Source organism: Phaethon aethereus (genome assembly GCF_964289735.1).
Source record: "Phaethon aethereus genome assembly, chromosome: 2".
NCBI classification, from domain to species: Eukaryota; Metazoa; Chordata; class Aves; order Phaethontiformes; family Phaethontidae; genus Phaethon; species Phaethon aethereus.
Genome location: NC_138582.1, coordinates 22,881,924 through 22,906,015, shown reverse-complemented (window position 1 = coordinate 22,906,015; position 24,092 = coordinate 22,881,924). Strand labels below are relative to the sequence as shown.

Genomic DNA, 24,092 nt, shown 5'->3' with positions numbered 1-24,092 from the left:
ACTAAGTGATACTGCGACAAGTACTCTCCATGACCTTGCATATCTAAATTTTTCTTTTAAATAAGCAATAGAAGATTAAAATCAATTCATTCCCCATATAGAAGGACTCACTAGTAAAACATTTAAAAAATAAGATCAGAACAGAATGGATGGGATTTGCAGCTAGGAAATATGATGAGAAGAGACTGCTACTGGACGAGGCTGCTTAAGCGATTTACAGCTCCACATAACTAATGTAGCCTTGAAGTCAATTTGAGGAAAACATTCCTGGAGTAAAGGAATAACCCACAGTGCACTTCCATTTTTGTTACACTAGTAATGATAATATTAAATGTAGATATGTGGCAATATTTTATTGCTTACCTAATGAAAGTTTTTTTTAATGTATTCCCACTGCAACCCCAAGGAATGAAGCCCAGGTTTTGTTTTTTTTTTTTGCAGAATGTGTAGCTCAATAAGGAAGGTGAAATCAAAACAATAAATAATTAAGATATGTCAGAATTTTTATTGGAATGCTGTATTAGTTAAAACCATAATATAAGTGACACTTACATAGCCATTTATGAACAACAGTTTATTTATTTTAAAATTTTATTAACATATCCCAGCATTCATTTGTTGATTTGGCACAAATTTGCAAACTAGTTTCATGTGAAGGGGTGTGTGGGTGTGCGTGCATGCAGTGTTTGTCTGGCTCATAAAGAGAGAGATGCTGTCCCTGCCTCTATGCTGTCCACGCTTTACCAGCATTTAGGACAATGGCCTGAGATGCAAGACCCAAACTCATTTCAGTCTCTGGAGGAAACACGGATCATCACATCCCAGATGAATGCCTTGAGCTCTAACGTATAGAATCATTCTCTAAAATATTCTTCCAGTGTGTGGAGGAAACATTGTAGATGAACTGTTAGTGTGTCAAAAGGGGAAGCTAAAAAATGGTGTCCTCACATTTGCTGTAGAATGTCACCTGGAGAAACAGGAGGTCTTGCTCTAAATTTGTCAGGAAAAGACTCTGTGTGATGTTATTTGTCTTCAGATATTGGATGAATCTAGTTCCTGTTGCAGTAGGGGAACATCAGTGCTGTTTTACTGAGGCATCTGAAGGTTTCTCTGATGTAGGAGCAGCAGCAGCCTGGCGTAAAGCCTTCATAGCTGACTTTTTGTCACTTGGAGCTGGCCTTGATGCCAATAGCAACATGCTGGTGGTGCAAGGTGGGACTGGATTCATCCCAGGTATAATGTAGTACATCCAGGACAATTCATGTATCATGACTTGAAGCAATTTGCTTTCCCTTAGTAGAGATTTGACACAGCTGAAAATATTTCTCTCTGTTTGAACTCTTGAGACATGGCACTTTTTACTTTCTTAGAGACTTTGTTTTGTAAATTAAAACTTGTATAACGTGAATTTAGCCTTTTCTATGTCTTTAATTCTTCTTCTTGTATTCTTAATGAATGAGGTAAAGATCTTGAGTATCTGGTTCAAAACATAGTTTCTCAGCTTTTTACAGTTTATCCCACAGTTCTAGTGGCTTGTTATGGTGCTGCTTTGTGTTTAAGAAGCACTAGCCAAAACCCTTTTGACTCATTTTTACAGTAGTTGTCACCATACATTATTAAAAATACATTTCCTTTCTGAGAATTCATCTTATAAAATTAAAAATAGAAAGAAGTTCTGAGGATTTTTCATTTGCAGGAAAAGATGACTAAATTAAGTATGTCCTAATGAAAGAGTGAAGACTTTATGATAACCTAATTAAAAGTCTAAAACCAGAAATGCACTGATAAAAATTGGTTCGCAGAAATTTTAGGTGCTGAAAAGAATATAAAAGCTGAGTGGATTTAATAAAAAAAGATAAATTCAAGTAAAAGAGACGGTATATAAAAATGTTTCAAGCAATGGGTAATTGTGAAAAGGGCTATTACTGTCTGTATTGTGGAGAAAAGAAAGGAGGGGGGTAGTATTTGCATAAGAAAACTCCCCATCATTAGCATCTGGTATTTTGCTGCATCATCTTGTACTTCTGCAGTTTGCTGCATCATTCCAGGTCAACTGAAAATTGCTGGTGCAACTTAGCACTGGCACGTTTAGAAGTTCAGAAAAGCTGGAGATATGCAACTATTCTTATCTTATTTTATTTCTATATTTTTAATATTTTTAATATTGGATATTCTAAACAAAAATGTAAGCAATACTGAGGTACTTAACACTAGATGTACCGGAGCGCACCATCCTCCTCTCCCAGGCAGCACAGGTGAGTATTGTTCTCAAGAGGGAATGGCACCCAACCAAGTGTCATCCTGACGTGCAGCGGGGAGAGCGCGGCTACGTAATTCACTGTGGTGGGCAATGCCCAGGGGGTAGGTGCAACAACTGCATCTAATGGAACAACTGCATCTAAAGATTGTACTTTTCATACTTAACGGGAAAAATCTGGATCAGTGCACCTGTCAAATCCTTCTTAGCGTTTTGCCTGTTCATCAGCATCTTTACTAGTTCCCAGACAGAAAGTTCTCCCTTAAACACTTATTTTCTTAGGTTTGTAAAACATGGGGATGTAAATGGAATCAGAAAATGGTGAAGAAAAGGTTGAACGTTGGAGTAAATCTAATGGATGTATCTATTTTTGTTTCTCAGTTGAAATACGAACCATTACTATCCAAACTCTAGCAATGCTCCAGAAGTCAATGAAGCTTTTCATCTGATCTGGAGTACCTCCAGTCGTCATATACTTAAGCTAAGAGTTGTACTTAGCTGCTGATAACATTAAGCAGCCATTTAAATTTAATGTTGACATGCCCAAGGAACAACTAAAGCTATAGAAGGATTATCATTGGAACCTTTTCTGAAAGTATTTATATGTTCTTGCTATCACTTTTAGTAGAAACATAAAAAAGGAGCCTGTTTTGCTTTTCATAATAGGTGGAGGTTTTTTTCTTTTTTAAGGTTAACATATGGCAAAAGTATCTCGTCATGCTTGTCAAGTCACTGCGGTTATAGAAGCACTTCTAGAGTGCTCTCAAGTGGTTTAACTATTTTCCAGATATTTAGTTCTCAAAGGATTAGCAAGGCATAGGAAAAGTTTTCTTTTGGTAGGTAACTTTGGTATGTTGAGTGATTTTGGTGACAGCAAACTATAGATTTTAGGTTCAGAACTGAATAAGGAGTTCTGAGAAAGAACTCTGACCAAGAAGGTCCTGTCTTCTAAAACTGCCATAAAGCTAGAGTGGAAATCACTCTGTGCTTCTTGATATTTGTCTAAAACAAACTCCTGTATTTGAGATTACTGTCTGCTTACTTTTTATCGTATTCTAAGTACCTCTACTACTTGACCTAAATGATCATCTAATGTTGTTTTTTCCTAGCAGTGACTATTCCTTAAATTCAAAGGTAGCTTTACTAAAGTCATCAAATTTTTTTTTTTGTGTGTTAGTTAAGAAGACAGTTCTGGACTCATTCAGGAAAAAAGGAAGCATAGATGGCATCAGTAAATATTTTGTTGTTAAATGTGTATTTTCATAGAGAAAAAGAAAGAATTTTCTTAGGAAGAAACATAATAAGGTTTTATTTCCACAGTTTGGAAACAGAATGTTTATTTTGAAATTTCTTCTTTAGTACTACAAAGATGAGTTTCTCTTTCAGCATGCATATCTGTGGTGTTATGAAATCATTATACCAACAACTTTATTGATGTATTACTTGAAACCTCCAACTCCATCATTTTGAAAAATCAAAGCTGCCTTCTACAGGACAGCAGCCTGTCATAGAACAACAACATAGAACACAGACAAGAAGTCTGCAGGATGCCTACAGATAACATTTTTGCATGGTTACATTTTGAATGCCAGATATTCATCAGTCTCATTTAAAAAGAAGAAAAACAAGTCATAGGCTAATATCACTTTATGACAATTTATTTTTAATTTATAAGATGGAAAATGTTTTCCATATCTATCATATTCTTCTCCATCACTGGCTATTTCTGTGATGATAAAAGTGGTTATATCTGTGGGCAACGGCTGTGAGAAGCTTTGTACTTTGTGGGATCAGCAAAATAAGCAGATTCTTAACAGCCCAAAGCAAAAATGGAATTTAGGGTATTGAATCTGTCTAGTTAATTGGCCTAAATTTGGTTTTAGCATGAGATACCAAAAGGTTTAAAACCAGTAACATTATGCTAACCACCCAGTTTAGTTGTCAGAAGATGTAGAATTAAAGTGTAGATGAAAAATATCTGCTCAGCACCCTCAGAAAGACTAACGTCTTGCAAGTCTAGGGAAGTGATTAGGTCAGAAATGCCAGTTTCAGGGTACAGATCCATAATTAGCAAGAGTTTTTATTGAGTAACTTAATCTGCCTAAAATAAAAACTGAACTTAAATCAAAGCCTAGATTTAGAAAGTAAATCCAACCTAGTTTTGGCTTAACAACTAATTGTTAAAAATACTTTTCAATTTAAAGATAAACATACATGATTGCTGGTTCAGTTTTGTTTTGATTGTTTGCTTTTTGAATTATACCTTTGCAAAGACTTTTTTACCAAAATATGTTTAACTTCCCTTTTAATTCACAGAAACACAAAGATATTGTAAGAGGCTATAGAACATAGAGTACTAACTTTTTAAAATGGAAGAAGCTATTGTGTAAATAACCTCTTGGTTTTTTATTCCAACTGTTAAATATCAAAGGAGAATAGCTGACAAATTACATAGATACTAAATTCTGTATAGTATGTTCTGTTCCATATTTAAGATGTTTACTAATTCTCTTCACCACAGGCCTCTGAATTAAAGAACCAAGCTAAAATTTTGCCGTGTTAATGATAGTACATTTGTTTAGATCAAGTTGTCCCAATGCTGTTAGGTGTCTTATAATGTAAGTTACATAATATTTCTGATTTTTTTTGGTTTATGCTAGAAGTTACATGGGAGGACCAGCAGAAAAAGGTGAATGGTACAATAACTGATGACAAACCATTGCCGAAAAAGAAACAGCATTCTGAGCCAGGTTTGTCAGGGTTTGGAAAACCACATGAAAGCATGAGACTATAAAAACACATTTCATGCTTTTGTAATGCGTGTGTGCTTGATGTACCTTATTTTGTTTCACTTTGGTGTGAAATTTTTAGTATGTAGAGACCATTTAGATTACATAGTTCTGTTTTAGAATAGCCAAAATAGATCTGCTTTTGTAAAAATTTGTGTTAGAATGCACATGCATTAGAAAAGAAGTGTTCTGGCAAAATATTAGACTTAGCTTGTTTTTTAGTTTTGAATTTTTTTATGATTTACCTGTGTGTGCAAGCCTCAGGAATCAAAGTATGAGTGATGCTGATTCTTATTTAGTTGGCCAAACCAAGGTATCTACTGCATGTGTGGTGGGAAAATACTTTTCAGACTTGAACTGAAACCTTCTTGCACCATCACACATGGCAGAAATAATGTTCTGATGTAATTTTTTATGTAAGCTCCATTTTATATCTCCATATGGCTGGAGTTCTCAAATCTAAGAGAACTGTCCTTTCTTCTGTCCTGTACATGAATGTATTTCACTAAAAACTATCACAAACTTTCTTCCACTTCAAACATTAAGTGTAATTCTTCAACTCTGTCTTTGTTCCTACAAATGCATGGCAATAAAAAGAAAACCTAATAATAATCATGATGATAATGATGACAATAATAGTATTGTTCTCTCCTCTGAATCAGACCATAAAAAGTCCTAATCATGTTAATTTATGCACTTGCAAAGGCACTGTGGTATTTTGGTGATAAGCACACTGTAAGAGCAGAGTAGAAAAGGGACAGGAAGGGAAGGAAAAAGGAAAATATGGAAATGAAAAGGAAAAGGGAAGGGAAGAAATCTCTAGATTGCAGGTTTCATCCTGTATTTAAAAGTTCATCCATGTTTACTCAAGTGAATGGGAATTTTTCGGTTCCAAGAATACTTAGGTTCAGTTTGGGGCTGCAGATCTCTCTCTGTTGGGCACACTAGTTGTTTCACTTATTCTAATAGCAACACTTTTCCCAGTCACACAAATTATAGTTTACAAAATTGGCCAATTGTGCTACCTCCTAAATTAATGCTGTAATCTCAGTTTCAGGCTCACTTACATGCTGATCACTTCCATGTTCTTTTGTTGAAGCTTAACTATTGAACAGCTGAAAGTACAAGAGTCAGAACTGAAGAAGAGCAGCAAAATCTGGATTGATACTGTAACCTAGGAATTAGGGAATGTGGCTGCAAAAGGCCAGACCTGCAGTTGCATTTCCCATTCCCTGACTTCTTAATGTGTCAAAGGAAGTTGCAGGACAAAAGAAGTACTGGTCATAGGAGTCAGGATCAGAATGTCATGTATCTTCTTTTCCAGCTGAGAATTTTAAGTACTGCATGACAGATTCAAAATACAATGTCTACAGATCTTCACTGTTGCCTTTCCAGGGTGAGTTCTGCAGAACAATGCCTCTGCCTAGACTTTTCCCTTACATGGTAGCTAGGTAAGAACATTATCTCCATTTCCCAGCTGAGGTGGGTTTAGAACTGTCATTTAGGCAGATGGCACGTTTATAGTTACTAGTGATACTTCTTTAGAGCCACCTTCCCCATTTTTTAGAAATGGGAGACACATTTTGTTAGATGCTTGCTCTTGGGTCATTCTAGATTTTGGAACGTGAGTGAAATCTTGTAATTATAAGAAAAAAAAAGCAGGTAGAAGAATAGAAATCAGAAACAAATATGGATATTAAAATGTTGTCACTTTAGAAATTATTTTGTGTATTAGAACAATATGTATATGATTTTTGTCTGTTTTTCCCTGTGGAACAGTACCACGGGTTTCCAGTACTGCAGGGAATAATCAGAATTGGTTTGGAGAGCCACAGCTGCAATTGCCAAAGCCCAGGATAGATATAAAGTTGAGTAAAAATTATGCTCTGCACTTTACAGTCCTAGGCATTTCTGTGAGCACTGATGCCTGGTAAGAGCATAAATTCTGCTCCGATTTATGTTATCAGTAATGTCTTCCATAGTATGTTCACATGGGACAATGACATGTGAGGCAGAAACATCTGAGGTGGTTCTGAACGCTCTACAAGGGGCACCAAATAGTGCATATGTGTATTCCTAGGATGCTTTTCCAAACTAAATCTGCTTGTCAAAAAGCCCTATGTACTGAAGTGGTAAAAGTGGAGGAGTACAAGTGTCACAAATCAATGCAGCTTTGAGGAGTTGCATTACCTGCTATGTATGGCACACTGCTGTCCCCTGTAGACATCCCTATATCCTTATAAACACTGAGTATGTTCATTTTCAAGGCAGAGCGGTTAGGACATCTGAAGGAGGTGCCATAACACCGTACTTGCCCCTGGATGTTGAGATATATTATATCTGTGACAATGATCTGCTAGTGATGTAGCCTGACTGAATCTACATCAAGAAGCTTCAAATTCCTTGAAGCTTTCCAATATGGGATTTAGCCTCTGTACGGGACTGTGCTTTCTTTAATCTGTGAATGCTTTAAATGTTCTGTTTGCACAGAAAACAGCAAGGTGATACTAACACAACCTAGTCCCTGGCTGCAGCTGGCACTCTGCAGAGAAGCAACGAGGAGTACAGGCACCTCATATTGCTGTTGCCCTGTTTCGCTTGCCTTTTCATACAAAGATTTTCTGCTATAGCCTGTTGTGGAAGCTTCTCTTGTTTTTAAGTTCAGTTTGTCTTTTAAGAATTTTACCTAACCGGTCACATGGAAATGGCCATGGCAGTGTTATAGCTAAGAAAATCTGTGAAAAAAAAATAGATATTGATTACAGAAAAACTTTGAGTGAAGAACTGAGACTGTGAGCAAATTGTAGATAAAAACATAAATAGATAATTAAAATAATTCCAAATAACAGAAGAAATAACAGTAATACTGTATCATGTGAAGCATTAATATTCAAGAAATATGCATGATTACAAATGAGTTTAGCAAATTTCTTGGAGGACAGTTTCAGGTCACTAAATAAAGTAGTAAAATGTAAAGTAGAAAAAATTCTATATTTCAGGCTTTTCAATAGAAGATGCTGGTAAAATTCCTGTTCCCGAATATCAGAAATCAACGTGTTTTCTTAACAGTGCCTGTAATCTCTAAGTTCCAAGGCAATTTGCAAAACTATTGTTCAGTATATTACAAAGAGTCAATTGTATTTATGCAAAGATTTTTGAGGGTTGGAAGGGTCAAATTACAGAATCATAGGTAAGCATAACCTGAAATTCAAGTCAAGACTTGAATGTGTGTGCCCTTCCTTTAGCTGATGTCAGCACTGTGTCAGAGAACACTGCGTTCTTGGGACATCACAGAATCAAACATTATGTGGTATAGTTATTTGTTCCTATCTAATATTATTAAGTATCTCTACTTTCAGCACCCCTGCCTGTGAGCTGTAATAAATGGCATATGAAAGGAAATGAATAAAGTCCTAGTCATAGAATCACATTTCCTTGGTCAGTGAAGGAAAAAAAACCCGCAAAGCACAGCATGCAAACATTTTCACATGGTTTTGCATTTTTATATGTGATGCCCTAAGAGAAGAAGTTGGAAAAGAAGTAGGCTATGGGTACAGAATGTGCCCTGTACTGGTAGAGATAAGGTTAGGCAAGATACTGTTTTTCTTAAAAAGCATTTATTTTCATCTAGCGTCATTGATAGTCTCTCTTGAACCCATCAGGGTTACTTAAAGGGAGAAAGCACATAGTTTAGGGTACCAAGGCAGTGATACTCGTTTCTGGTCCCTGTCAATTGCTGTTCAAGTGTTCAGTCAGTCTCACTATTCAAAGTTTTGAAGCTGAACACAGTCTAGCAAACTGTGTCTCCATTCAGAAATGATACAGATAATGCAGAAACTACTTTCATGAGAGCAAAGGAAACACTATTGTTTTTCCCCTGTTTTTCCTACTTGGAGCCAGTAGATACGATGGTTATTATCTGGAAACCATCCTGCAATGGTTTCATTATTGTTGCCTGTTGAGAAGATTGCAGTGTTATCGAATATCCAACCTTTGCCACAAACACTTTTAATTTCTAAAGCAACAGTTGAAGAACAGAACCATGGGAAAGGGCTGACATATGTTAATATGATTGACCAAAAGGAGACAGAACAGTTGAAATGGATTTATACATCTCGGGATGGAATGAAGCAAAAATGCAGTGTCCTTGTAATTGTCAGGGGGAAAGACATATTTCTTTAGTAGAGTCCTAAAGTTTTAGAGGAATCATAACAATGGTAAGTTAAACACATCAGAAAATAAAAAGGTAATGCATGATTAAAAAAAGGTAAGTTTTTATATATACTGGTTGGCTTTCAATTTGGAGGTAATCATGGCTTGTTTAATCTATGGAACATTTATGTCTTTTTCCTGGGTGGAAGTATTCCTTGACTGTACATAGAAAAAGCCTATCAGAAATAATTTCTATGTGACTCTACTTTTGTAGTTTATCTATTGCCATGGAATCAGTTGTAGTAGTAAACCAGTAGTCAAAAATAATTCAAAACAAAGCGGTGGTTATTTTCGAAACAGTTTGTAGTCAGAATTGAAAGTATGATAGATTGAATATTATAAAAAGAGAGATATGTTTAGAAATAGGGAATGAATGAGTCTGGAAAAGACAAAGTAGTGACAGTACACACAGAGAGAAAAAGCACACTAATACTTCATAGAAATGCCATCATGAACGCTGGACAAGTCAAAAATTCTGGTTAAAGAAGGCGGCTGGCATAAAATTACCACCTTGTGAAAAGGAGAGGAGTAGAGTGGAGTCAGGGACTAGTTTATGATTGTTGAAGAGGAAAAGTGACTGGGCAGTAGAAGTAGTAGTTTTCAAAAGAAATGGATTGAGAAAGGGAAGAAGAAAAAGTCCATGGCCCTGGTGCAAGTTTCAATTTGCCGTGGTAGGGCTGGGCAAGAATGTACAGAAAAGGATCTGCATCTGAAAAGCAGTGAAGTGGGTAAAATTTACAAAAAGAGCTACATGTCGAGTCCAAGGATCATTTAACCTGTGACAAGTGAGATGTAGGCATGACTGTTGTCTTGAAAAAAATGAGTGTCTGCACACTTTCCAGGGACTCTTCTTGCAATTAAGAAATGGTGTATTTAAAACAGATAGTCCTCTAATATATTTGCTTCTTTCAAGTTTTGCTGACATTCTTTTGTATACCACTTTGAAAGACAGTATACCTAATCTGTACCAAAGCAACAAAGAGCTGGATTCAAGAGAGAAAAGGGGATTCTGTTGATGGGAATTGCAGTCCCAGTGTGACTAGGGCACAGGTGTAGTAAAATACTGCACTTCGGTGTCCTAGTCAAATTGCATGAAGTTGGGGTGTAATTGTAATTTGCAATGGGTCACAAATAGTGAGATGGCCTGGAAATGTCTAACAAACCACACACCTTTTTTGTATACATCCTCTTACTGCTTTTTCATGTCTTGGAAACCATTCCCAAAGTCTTAACTATGTGATCTCCTGGACAATCTGATTCTGCAGGAGGTGAAACTTCATGACATCACTAGGGTGAGAACAGATTTAGAATAGGGAGTTACCTGATTTAGGATAGCTGATCTGTCCTTTATTGACAAGAGAGGGTGTATTTGTACCTAAGCTCTTCGGTATCTTTTCTGAAGTAGCATTGATGTTTGGCTAAATCACCTAACTTTTCAGTGAGACTTACTATCTTTTCAGAATTTATGATATTTCAAATCCAGTGTGTAACTATAGTGTAATAATGTTTTGAAGTATTACTATTTTGTCTTTTTCCCCTTATAAAATTATAATCTGAACTTTATTCAGAGAAACAAAATCATGAAAGTTCTCTCTCTGAATTCCTCATTTAGTTTATCTCGAGACTTATGAAAAAGTAATGCAGTATACACAGTTTTGTTTGATTTATTGAGTTCATGCTACTGAGAATATTTAAGTTTTCTTCTTGAATGTTGTTTTCTACCTTCTTCTCTATTATCCTTGTATTTGGGTGGGAATAACCCACTTTTTCCATATTCTTATTGACCTTATCTAGTGTATATTATATACTATAGTATATATAGCATTATTATAACATATTATATGCTATATATTATATGTTATATGTTATATATAACATATATTATGTAATTGCAATATTAAATGTATTGCTCCTGTCTTCCCTGTATTTTCTTTATCCTAGTTAGTTGTCTGATTATATTTTTGAGGAAAAACATCAGCATCTGTCCAGTATACAGCTGTGGGTTTTTTGTATGTATTTACACTTCAAGATAAAGAACTCGCCTTTAACTAGTAGGAAATTACCTCAGTGAAAAAAAATCAGAAGTGTGGAACAGGCTCTGTATCTGCAGGAAGGGTAACTGGAAGATGTGGCTAAACACTATTAAAGAAGATTAAGGAAAACTGATTTTATTCACACCTCAATGTAGTCAAATAGCCTTTCACTCTAAATCTTTTAACAAATATTTCTGCTCTTAACTATTCTGCTACCTATTCTTTGACTTTTATCTGTGTCTTCAGCATTGCAGAGTTTGAATAGTGACAGGGAACATCTTTCCTGAAAGTTAGATGCATTGTGTCATTCTTCAGGTCTAATCACGTCCAGACTAATGACATGTATTTTATGGAACATACAGACTCCATGGAACGTTTCTATCTTGGAGTCTCCTCCATGTTTTAAGAATATGCCTATTTAATTGTGCTGTTGCACACCTTATTTTATGGAGAATGTCCAGAAATGAGGCTTTTCAAATCTGGAAGTTACAGAAATTTCTGAGACCATGTATGCAGTGAAAGATCTTTGTTTTTAAGGAGAAGCAAAAACTGAAATTAAGAAAAGCCATGAGGAAAATTAAGAGTAATTAACTTACATCTCTTCGTCCTATGCTGCTTTTAGAATTTCAGATGGGTATGTTTGCTGTGTAAGGTTTCAAGTGCATTTTTCTGAACAGTAAGTTCCTAAATACTTCTCTTTAATAAGTGACATGACTTACAATGAAAAGTTCTGTATAAAACATGATAAAATAGATGGTACTTATTTTTTCTTATTCAGATTTGCAGTACAATACCTGGTTTTCATTTACTTTATAAGTTTATTCATTGAGTCTTATTTGTTTCTAAATCTGTGTATAATACCTTTATACATACCACTCTCCTACGTCAAGATGAACAATTGATCTAAATAAGTGCTGGTTCCACAACAAAGGAATAACTATGCAAATGAAGACTGCTTACTGACATGATGTAAATTTAATAGAATTTTATTCCATGATTTTGTTCTCAGATTTTAATGTATTTCTATCAAAAATATCTATTTTAGTGGATTACAAGCTACAGAGTTAGAGAATTTTCAAACTATTGTTTGGGATTTATAGCATGGCTTCTTAATCAGGAGGAGATTGATTCACATAAGTGCTATCGTGTCTAAATTAATCGGTCTAATAACTAATAACTAATGTTATTAGTACTTCCATCTTATCATCATTAATTGAAAGTAGTGCATTACCATGACACAACTTCTACTAATTAATTAATATTTGCAACAATTAATACAAAAATGTTATAAGCCATTTATCTCAAGAGATGAGATCTCAGCTGAACAGGTATCCGCAGTGAGACGACACCTATTAAATTTTGTTTTCCTCTCTGTCTTGTATTAGAATTATTCTTCTAATATATTTGATGAGTAAAAACTTAAAAATGAAAAATAGCTGTAATTAAAAATTGTTTTTGCTTGCCACTCATGGGTAAATAATTTTTTTCATAAAAAATACTTTGCATGAGGACTTTTAAAAATGCAGTTTTTCAAAAGTATTGGTACGTGTGACTGATATGCAACTAAATACTGGTCATTTGGTTTTAAATTCTTCAAAGGGAGCTTCCCTGGTATTCAGTTATGTCAATGCTAAGCCCCACTGACACTACTAGAATGCCTTGCATTACCATACCAGGCATATTCCTAATTTGGAAATAATGAGATTCCAAACATCCTTTGAAAATTTCTTGAGAGGGATTTATCTTAATGTGATATATATCTCAAAGCTATGTATTCTTATGGATATTAAAAATACTAAATGAAGTATAAAACGGTCATAATAGAGACTTTATAATAACTGGTTTTGACATAGTAGCAGTTCTTGCTTCAGGGCTATAGATATATAATAGAAAATATTTTTAGAAAATTTTAAGTACTTTAGTTGGGTTTTGTTGGTGGTAATAATGATTTATCTATTTAACAGTTATAGCAATTTTAGCTACAATATATTAATACAAGCTGTAATACACCAGGGAGAAGTAGATCTTTGTATTCCCTTATTTATATTTCATCCTATGGATTCATTGTACTTGCCTCGAAAGAAAGAAGTTTATACGCCCTTATGTTTTTTTGACATGTGAATACATGGCATCCTTTGTCAAAATTTTCAGCTGCTATGCTTTCATATTGCATATCTCATATATAGCGCTTACGTGTGTTCATTCTGTAAGCAAATTTAATTGCCTAATGCATGCTAAATACATATCTTACAAGCTGCTTGTGTTTACCACAAAGTTTTGGTACAATCTTGGCATTTGATAGTAGATGGAAATTATAAACTGCCAGCTATTTAGAATAAAATTGTTTGACTATAGAACACAGTGGTTATCAGCTGAAATTTAGTGTTGTCTTAAATTTCATTTTATTGATTTATAGTGCTTTTTCCAATTTTGCTTTTTCAGTGGTATCTTGATATTGACTGTAAAATGTGGATAACATTATAGCATATTTTTGTGGTGTATGAACTTTTCTGAAATCCTTAATCTAACATCTGCAGTGTTAATGAATTATTAGCAATGTTTTGTGACTCATTAACAAACTGCAAGTTGAAATGAGGTCAGGGCTTATAATTTATTTACTTGTTTGTTTATTTCTCATGATTTCTGGAAGAATGCATTTGTTCTGCTAGTGATGGTAGTTGGACAGTTCTTTGTAATTATTATTACTTTTGAAGGTGAATTCCGCCCATTCTTTTGCTGCAAATAGATTTTCAATACAGAGAATGACACTGTCCCTCAGGTGTTCTCCATGTCTGAAATGGCAGTGTGTGTTTTGAATGTGAAATAATAAAGTAAGTAATGAGAGAGTTGCTTTGGCATTTAATTTGCATGCATTTGCAGTAACTTAGACTTCTGTGAGACAAGAGTAACATTTGGTTCTAAAGAAGTATCTGCTGAATTGACCATGAGAGTTAATAGCTATACATTCTCTTTCCCACATTCTGTATTTTGGTCTTGATAATATTGCCCTTGGCAGAGTGTTACAATAATGCAGTCCTTTCCAGAGTGTGTTATGTGGATTCTGAAATTCCTGGGCTTGTATATCCTTTCGAAAAAAAAAACTGTTTTCCATTTTGGACATGTGAATTTTGGTTCAGCATAAATTACAACAATTTAATAATTGAAAAATCTAATAACAGTCTTCTCATTGGTGACGTTAAACTGAATGTTCAATACTTGAAAGAGAAAAATAATACTTGTGTTCAAGTAGATAACATTCCAAAAAGTTGAACAGTCATGAAGAAAAGTGTTTATGCTAGTTAACATACCTTTTACTATCCAGCTTTTTCTTCAGCTTTATTGCAAGGATTGACTTTGCTGTCACTTATAACTTTTGTTATTTCCTCAGCTCCTATACTAACCCTGTCTTTACTGTTCTTTTTCAACAACAGTAGTTTAACCACTTCTTCTTCAGCTTTCTTTTTCCTTCTGGTGTCTGTGTTATTTTTTTCCCCATTTACTAACTGCTCTGCAGACTTCTCTCTCAAACAATTTTTGGCCCTTTCCCTCAGTGTCAGTTTTAACCTTCTGAATACATCCTCTCACGCCCATCTCCTTTGTCTATGTCTGTCCATTACACGATGTGATCACAGAAGAAGCGGAATCATCAAGGAGAAGAAACTCAGGTCTGTCTCTTCTACTGCTTTTCTCTGTGTTATTTTTTTCATTTTACCTTTCCTATAGATTTTATCACAGCTCACCTCACATACTTTTCACTGTCTTCCCCCTCAATATATTTAAATATGGACAACTGTAAGAATTTAAGTTTAAGGTGCTTATGTAATTTTTACTATCTATAAACTATGTAGTCTACAAAAAGTAACTGATGACACGTGTGCTATATCTTAAGACTTTAAACGGATTGGATTTCTATCATATCAGTGTTTATTTCCCATCTCCATTACCTGTAAATTAGCCTTTAAGCTTCCAACTAGTACAGTAAAACAATCTATAATTTTTTTTATCTTTTCATTTGAAAACTGCTGCAAAAATTATGGAAACTTATATAACAAGTTATTTTTCACCCTGGGGAGGATATAATTTGAGAACTGAATAACTTCAGTAAGTTAAATTTCATGCATTGGAATGTCAACCTTACCTTCATTGAATAAAAACTATTTTGATTAGAAGCAGAGTTGTTAGTGATCAGAAGATATTCTCTCATGCCAAAAAGTGTAAAACATGAGGTTATGATAACAAGAGAGAGCGAGAAGATGGCTTTTCTTCCATATTGTGCATTACCTGTGATTCATCTTCCATATCAAATTTTAATCTGCCATCTTATTGAATTTTCCCTGTACTTTATGTTACTGGCAGAGAACTAATGTCTAGCAAGGCATCCTAGCTCTGAAAATGCAGTAGTTGTTCACACTTCCCTGCTTATTCAGTTGTAGTATGTCCAAACAGTAGTGAAATTCCCCATATTTAAGTTAGTTAAATTCACCTATAAAATTTAAATTTTATAATTATTGTGTCAAAGCTCTAATTAATTTCCTGTGCCTCTGCTATTATGTCAACAAATTAGAGAAGTTACTTGGATGCCATTTACTTTCTAAAATCTGAAGTAGTTTTTGGGTGCATTGACTGGTCCATTAAATTTAGGTGGTATTTAGTCAAACATTTTTGTCTTTTCTCTACTATGGCTGGCTCCTTCAGAACTCAGTTTTACCTTTGGTACTACTCTTGTCCTAATCAGAGATTATCTTTATGGAATCTTGCAGATGTTACTTGCTGTGCTTTTCATATTAAACAAATCTCAAGATTGAAATCACTTAAATTACAGGGGAAATTGCAGAGTATGGATAGAGAAGAAAACTGGTAGTGTGATCTGAATTCCATCTTCTGTAAATTACCACTGTTAGCAATAAGTAAAAATTAGAAAAAAATTAAATTGTAGAAAAACTGAGTTTACTTACCTTGTACTTGTGATCCATTCCCAGTTCCTGTGCAGTGATTCTGAATCTCTTAAATTACAAAAATGAAATTAGAGGATTGGGTGACCAATTTTCTATCTGTTCCTAATAAAAGAAAATGAAAGTTGTGGACCTTTTTATTCAAGAACCTTCTTCTGAGTTACTGATTGAATCAATATATTGAATCAGCCCATCTGATTCTTGGGGTTGGAAGAAATCAGACCTTAAAAGATATCTAGTGTCTCAGAAAAACACATATTTTCATCACCTATGTTTCTTGAACGTATGTGAGAAGGCAGTACCTGGGTATTATTAACTTGTTTGGACTTTCCAATTCAGATGCACTTTCGCAAACACCAACAGTGTTAAGTAAATGTATTAGGCACTGATGAATTTAAGTGTCTAGCACAGAAATGCAAAAGCATGATCAGCAGTGCAGTTGAAACAGTTATTACTGCCCTTAAACTCAGGAGCAATGAGTTTCTTCTGTGCATAGTAACATATTTTCAGATGTACATTTGAAACGGGTACTCTTCCATGTTTTACCTCAATGACAAAACAGCTTATGCATTTCAGTACAAGGTGCTTTGAGCAGCTGCGTGCACAGCTAAAAGCAAGGGTGACATTTCAAAGGCATACCTTTTGAAGGAGATGTTTTCCCATTGTTTTAGAATTTGCTTTAAAAAGTGTGGAACTAGAATTATCCATTTACAGGTTTCATTAGGAAATGCTTTTCACAGTATTTACCATGCTACCAAATGTTCCCGTGAATTAAAGGATTAGCTATTGATTTTAGGTGTTATTAGTCCAAGAGGTGTTGTGAAAGCTAAATATCTGAATATGTGAATATTGTATTGAAAGAAGAATATTGCCATTTCCTCTCTCTGGACATTATAATCTTTAATTGCAAAAATGAGAAAATTTAATTCCCTGAAACATATCTACATTTTTTAAAATTCAAAAGTTCTGTGAGAGTGCATGCAAAGCTTACGCTGTATATGTCAAGCACAAAAGCAAGTTCAGAAACCTAACAAGCAATAATATTTTTATATATATTTTGTTGTCTGACAGCAGTACAGCTTGATAGCATACTTAATGACTAAACCCTGTTTTCCTTGGGTGAAGGAGGAGCTTTGCAATGCAGGGTTTTCACAATTTGTTTCTAAAATCATATGGTGGAAATAATTTAATATGTTTCATAGAATTTAAGTATTGTGAAAACTGTTAGGGAGACATATGCCTCTTCACCTCCCTGTGTATTCAGTATGAGCAATGGAAGAACATCCCTGCTTGCCAAAGAACCTTAGTGATGAAGCAGGCGTCTTTTAATCGGTAAGATGGTTCAGACCAACCAGTTACCCTTGTGCCAACAATTACTTGCAATTGCAAGTACTACTTACTGTGGTCTTCAAACATATGAGATACAGGAAACATTCTTCAGCCTTGTAAAATTAAGCTAGGCCTAGCCGTGAGCTGACTCAAGTAACTGTACCCAAAAATTGATCACCAAAACTATGGAAATGCTGATCCATAACCATTTAAAGGCAGTCAGTGTACACATAGAAGAAATAGTGCTGGCTAATTAATTCTAGAATTATTCCAGGATGAGAAGGGATGGAGTAGCGATGCCCAGTCATTGTTGCTTTCTGAGGAGGCAGATGACAGTTAGACGATGAAATAGTGGGGACCGCTGCATTTTGAAAGGGCCATGGAAGGGCAGAGAAATAGGGATTCCCGTTCTTTTCTGCAACATCTGGAGCAAAACTCTAATGTTAAGAGCACATGAAGGATTGTTAGAGTTTTGCTAACTTTGAGAATGAAATTCAAATAGACAAGGACTTTGAAATATGTTTTCTTCTGTGTTTGATCATTTCTGTGGAAAATTATGTTTCTTTATAATAATATGGTTGTTGGGGGTGAAGCCTACAAAATCTAAAAAACCCTATTAAAGATGGGTGACCAAACTGGAAGAACTCATAGCCCTGGACACTGAAGGGCCAAACAGTAGAAGGGTCTGGCAAATAAATTGTTGGAGAAAGTAAGTGCAAAAAATTTGTGTGATTGGGAGAGTTTAAGAGATCAACTGCAATAGAAGACAAGGAGAACAGTTACTTGGATTTGTTCTTATCTTACAGTATCGTGAGAGGTTTTTCAAGCCTTCCAAGAGTGAATCTACTGTAACATATTTACACTTTATAAACAGAACACGACACCCCTCTATTTTTGAGTTATTGTTATAGTCAGTGTTCAGTGACACATGTTCCTTTAAAGACCAGGATGGTACTTTGTTTGGTTTCCGTCTTTCTTATGTTGAAAAGAAATTTCTGGATGGAATTTGTAACGTTTTAGCACAAGTATGATTAAATGACTTGTGCACCTCTGAAGGCTTCTGTGATATTTAGTTTGACAGGCGTGTTTAAAATCTGATGCCTTAGACTGTCACTGAGACATTTAAAGACTCTCACTCTGTATTTGATCAACAAAAACCAAAGGGCTATGTAAACTCCAAATTCAGTTTAAAGGTACTTAGCATGCTAATGGATGTTGGATAGCTGGGAGGCTCATTGCCCTTATTGTTAATTTTTATTAGAACTAAAACCAGAAACCAAAAGCCTCAAAAGCCAACCCCCAAAATAGCCATCTGTACTGAACCATGTAAATAAAATCTGATCTTCAGTCTGCTGAAGGAAAAATAGTAAAAATATCAAATTATATAATTAAAAATGAGTGCATAACTGTGCAAAAGACAGAACAGCATTATGTATATATTTTTTATCGGCAAAGGTTTGCTAGTTGAATTTGTAATTCTCCTGAGACTTACATAGAGGTGCATACACCACTGTTGTTTTTGTGTTCTTTGGTTAAATCTTTGACCATATTTTTGGTTATTGAGATGTTAATGAAGTTGTCTTGCATTCTTAGGATGGCTGAAGAATCTCTATTAATAGCTGTTTGCTTTTCTGGAAGCAGAGGCGTAGTTATCATCAAGTGTTTATGCCTATGTTTTGAAGTGGCTTTCTCAGAATGTGAAATATTCTGTGGTTATACTGTAGAGTACACCAGTAGTGGGAACTCTGAGGAGCTTGCATGCTTGGCAAACAGAATGTTGGAGAGCTTAACAATAAGACTCTGCTCAGGCTTTCATGAAGACAGTGCAGAGTTTATTGCATGGATGACCTGAATGGATTTTTGTAAGTACAGAATGTAAGGGTCCACTGACCCTCAGAGATTTTTTTAAAAAATTTTGCTTATCATTCAAATAGAGAGGATGTGCCAGAATTCTCTGGAGAAGCAAAATGGGCTGTTTTAGCTAGTATTTATTTTACTGCTTCTTTAATAGCACCTTTTTCTATGTGGGTGCTCAGTATTTTTCAAAGGTCATCAAAATGTATGTACACCTTTGTACAGCAAGGCCCATCATCACAGAATACCCTGCAAAAACACTTTGGAAAAGGAACCATGGGCAAACACACCATAAAAAAAGCTGGTTCTAACTCTAATTATTATTTTAATAAACATGCAAAATAGAGCTTTCCAGCTTGCTTCAAAAGTCCTTCATCCTTTAGCAGCTGCACTAATCTGTCCCTAGTGATGAAGACCTAAGCTGACCCTGCCAATTTATGAACCCATGATTCTAGAGATTCTTTAACTTTCTAGCCTAGATCACCACACCATCTTATTCAATTCTTTTACTAAGCAGTGCCATGTATTCTGCATATAATCTGAAGTAACATTGTTAACATGGTTTAAGCATTGTGATAAAAATTTGTTTAATTGGTGAGAAATGTCCCCCGGGTTTCAGTCTTTGTTTAGTGTGTCAAATTTGAAGCCAAGAAAAAAAAACCCACCAAAACCATCAAGCAACTCTCAAATAGAAAACAGGAATGCAAAGGCATGCTCCCCCACTAGGAAGCTGGCTAAGTGAAACTGTCTTCATTCTAGCATTCCCTTTTAGGGACAGTAATTGACACTTCAATCTCATTGAAACAGTAATATAAAAACACTTAAACAACCTTTTATTTGTTTTCTTGTTCCACATTTCTGTAGGTGTCAGCCATATTCTTTTCACTCAGACTGTGATGTGGATCACAGACTTCTTGGAAAGGTCTTGCTTCCTGCAACAGTAACTTTTTTGTATTTGCCACACAGTGAACGTAAAGCCCTGGAGCGAAGTTTCGCAACCATTTATATCACACATCACCTGATATTTTGCGAGACCTGTAGCAGTTAGACAGTTATATTTTTCACACTGTAGACAGCCAGAATGACAAAATTTAGAGCTAGTTTCTTAGAGGTAGAATTGGAATTGAATGGCTCTGGAAATAGGAGGAAATGTAATCCTTTGAGCGCAAGACCTTTGACTGACAAGTTTGGGATTTTGCTTTCAGGAGACAATCTTGTTTCCTTTGCCTGTTTTGATATGAATATTTTTTCAGGGATTTTTTTCAGCAGAAAATTGATTTTCCTGTATTCTCATAAAGCATTTAAAGAGAAATATCTAGTAAGAAATTGGGCTAGCATTTTTAAAAGTACTTAACAAAAGTTAGGGTCCTATGTATCCATTTGTTTCTTAAAATGTTATTTAATAATTTGCAATACTTTGAAAAATCAGACTCAATTTTCAATAAAGCACTTAAGAAGCTAATTCATCCACTCTATAAATACTATTGCTGATTTTAAGTGTCTGCAAATATGAAAAATAGAAGCATAAAACATTTGATGTAGTCGTCCTATCTTATGCCTAAACTTGGACGCAAACGAATTCCACGTCTGTCTGTTGTAATATGATGCACATCCTCCAGTGTTGGAGGCTGCAATATCTTTCATTCCAAGCAGGGAAGTCTAGGTTTATTTTAGGCCCCAGCTTGAGCTGATGCAAATCTCTTTCTTCCGGATCACAGAAAGTACTATCCTGAACCAGCCTGTTCAGCTGATCCCTGCACAGTTAAAAATCATTGCAGGAGAGACAGTTCAAGCGAGAACCAGGCTCTAACCTCAAGTTTGGGGCAGTCAGCTCTAAGAGAAGGAAGAAACCCTGGGAGGAAGACTGTTAAATCCAGCAGCTCCCAGTTGAACCTTCAGGCTGCAGAGTCAAGCTCCCCTTTATCCTCCCCAGGAGGCCAGCAATTTTTGAGCAATTGTTCAACGCTGCCATCGGTATTTATGTCTAGGGAGAAGTCTGCTATCCTACTGCTTCTGAGGAACTGTTACTCTATTCGGACATGTGCAGAGATAGTTCTGCTCCAAGGGACTTGGGGTCCCTGCTCCATGGACTTCTTGGGGAGGGGTGGGTGAAGCTTGCCAGGGTACTTTGGCTGTGGCACCTCCAGGTTGCCATCAGAACAGCAGGACTGTTGTGAACAAGGACTCATTGAGTTAAGGCATTTCCATCTTAGAAATATTAGCTGATCAAGGCCAGTTTAGATCAGTTTTAGTTCTTAAGTCGCTCTTATATGAGTCTCTTGTTTAGAAGTCCTTTCTGTTCATTTTATCTTCCAGATATGTGTTAGGTTGGTAGATACCTTTTAGATATATTAGTACCTGTTAGAAAGAATAAGGACCAGGGGAACGTGGCTGTGTCCACTATTTTATGAAACATCAGTGGTCATAATAGCATAATAATAATCATAATAGTAGTGTCAACTGTGATGGCAGAAGAAGGTTTTGAGAGGATTTTTCAGCATTTAATCTCTCGATCCCTATAGATTATCTCTGTATTTCACAAATATACTTCAATATATTTGTGTTCTGATTAATCTGAAAACATACAGTTATTTTCTGTAATGTACAGAAATGTCTCCTTCATGAAAGCACTGATTTTTTTCTCCAAATTTTTTAAATCTGAAAAACTTTAGTTCTTAAATTGAGATATCTACACCACAGGATACAATTTATGCTTATTTAAACCAAGTTTAATTCAAGTGATGTAGAAAAGTATTGATTAATGTGATGATATTGAAGATATATTAATGTAATAGAAATACACAAAGATTTTTAGGAGTGACTGGTGACTTTGCCATTTTATATTATTCAGTTTGAGACATTTTAAAATCATCTCAGTGATTTATTTGTTTTCAGCATTTTCAAGACATTTAGGCTCTTTATGGCTTTTTTGATTTGAGCACCTAATAACTGTGGGAACCAAAAGCATTAATTACTTTAGTATCAACGTTCTGAACCTGTTCTGAATTGTTTTCAGAAGTGATGACTAGGCCCATAACTGCTGTGAAGATCTTTGCTGTTGAGAAGTTAACATTGTTTTATTTGGTCAATGGACAATACCGATATTGTTCAGTTCTGCTGCTGAGACCTTTCCATGACTCTGAGAAGTCTGTGAGACCTTTCTCAGCTCAATCTTCTATTCTTTCTAGTATTTCTTCAGACAACTCTTCAAAATATAACTGGAATCTCAGTTTGGAGAGTAGGATCCACTGTGCTGACCTTTCTTGTAAAAATCTAAAGAGTTTATTTATTGTAGAGATTTGTAATAAATGTCGCAGCACTTCAATTACACTTTTAAAATTCAAGCATCTGACAGAATTTTATGCTTGCTAATATACTATGGTATTTTTTCTATAAGTCAATTTAGAAATATTTTTCTATATACTTTTTAAACATGGAGCAAGAACAAGTGAAAATCAGACAGGTTTCAAGTTTCCCTTATTTTGACAATGTCTTTATTGAAAGACTCATGGTTGAAAGACATACAGACATATGGATGAAGGGACTTCTAAGCATCTTAAAAAATTAATTATCCTACATAGTATTAGATTTCTGTATTAAAATGATACTTCAGGCAAAGTAAAGATTTCTTTTCACCATGTGTATGAAATAACTTAGAAATGTCATCATTCTGTGTGAACTCAAACCAAAGCGTATTTTAATGACTCTTACTTTACTTTCATCTATTTTGCATTATGTTGAATCAGTGGTATTCCTATCAAATAGCTTTCTGCTTTAGAAAGTGATGAGGCAGTAGAAGACAGTGTTGTATTTGTAGCTTTACATTGGTGACAGTAATTTAAAAAAAAAAAACAAAAACTTAAAGCTTGTAAAGCAAACAGATCTATCTCTCTTTTTCTGCTGTTTTCCTAGCAATATCCACAATCCACATAGATAATATAGGCAAGGCTACCCAAATGCTAAAGCAGAAGGCTGCAAAAGGCCTTATTTATAAAATGTGTACAATATGGGGCATGAAAGGTCGGGAAATGGGAAAGATTTCAAGAACCCATTTGATATCCCCCGATTTCCAAAAGTGTAGGCTTATGACATGCCATATCTGCTTCCCATTAATTTGCCTAGGAGTTCCACTAGCAGTTGCCAGCAGAAGAACAACCTTGCTCCTACACAGGATGGGATGCCAGATCCTATCGAAGCATGGCACATTATTCGTGCTCTCTGCAGGAATATATTTTTGTTTCTTACGCTTCTACCTTGCCCCCAGTATGATTCCTCTTTAAGTATGACTTCCTCCTCTGCTTTGATACTCATCTACAAAATGGTATTTCCTTAAAATATGGCAGCTCTGTTTCCCTCTTCAGTCTGTGTACTATAAAGTACATCATAATTTTCTGAGCAACCCTCAATAACCAATAATTCTGAAAAAATATTTAATTCTAGTAACACATGCTATTTTTGGTTTGTAGCTTGGGGGTTGTTGCTCCATATTCATGGGATTGTTTTAATTGAATTTAATATCATTTTGACTTACAGTAAGAAAAAAAACCAGAAAGTCTGTTTAAAAGTTAATGTACTTCTAATTAAAGTAAATTTAATTTGACTTAAAATTCTTTCACATTAATTACCAAACTTGGATTTCAGGGTGCAGTATTTATGGGCTGCCAAA

At 35.1% G+C, this 24,092-nt stretch overlaps 1 protein-coding gene across 29 annotated transcripts in view; it reads left to right on the top strand.

Annotated features, from left to right (window-relative positions):
* Positions 1-24,092, top strand: part of RIMS2 (regulating synaptic membrane exocytosis 2) — a gene marked incomplete at its 5' end in the record, with an annotated part of 516,464 nt that overhangs the window by 389,553 nt on the left and 102,819 nt on the right. For 4 of the 29 annotated variants that reach the window (XM_082015606.1, XM_082015595.1, XM_082015621.1 and 1 more), the window contains one exon: positions 14,924-14,956. The exons of 23 other annotated variants lie outside the window; for them this stretch is intronic. In XM_082015606.1, the coding sequence (XP_081871732.1) occupies positions 14,924-14,956 (33 nt within the window). Of the gene's footprint in view, positions 1-4,917; positions 5,008-14,923; positions 14,957-24,092 lie in introns of all 29 variants that reach the window. 2 more of the 29 variants (XM_082015617.1, XM_082015619.1) reach the window with 2 other exon arrangements.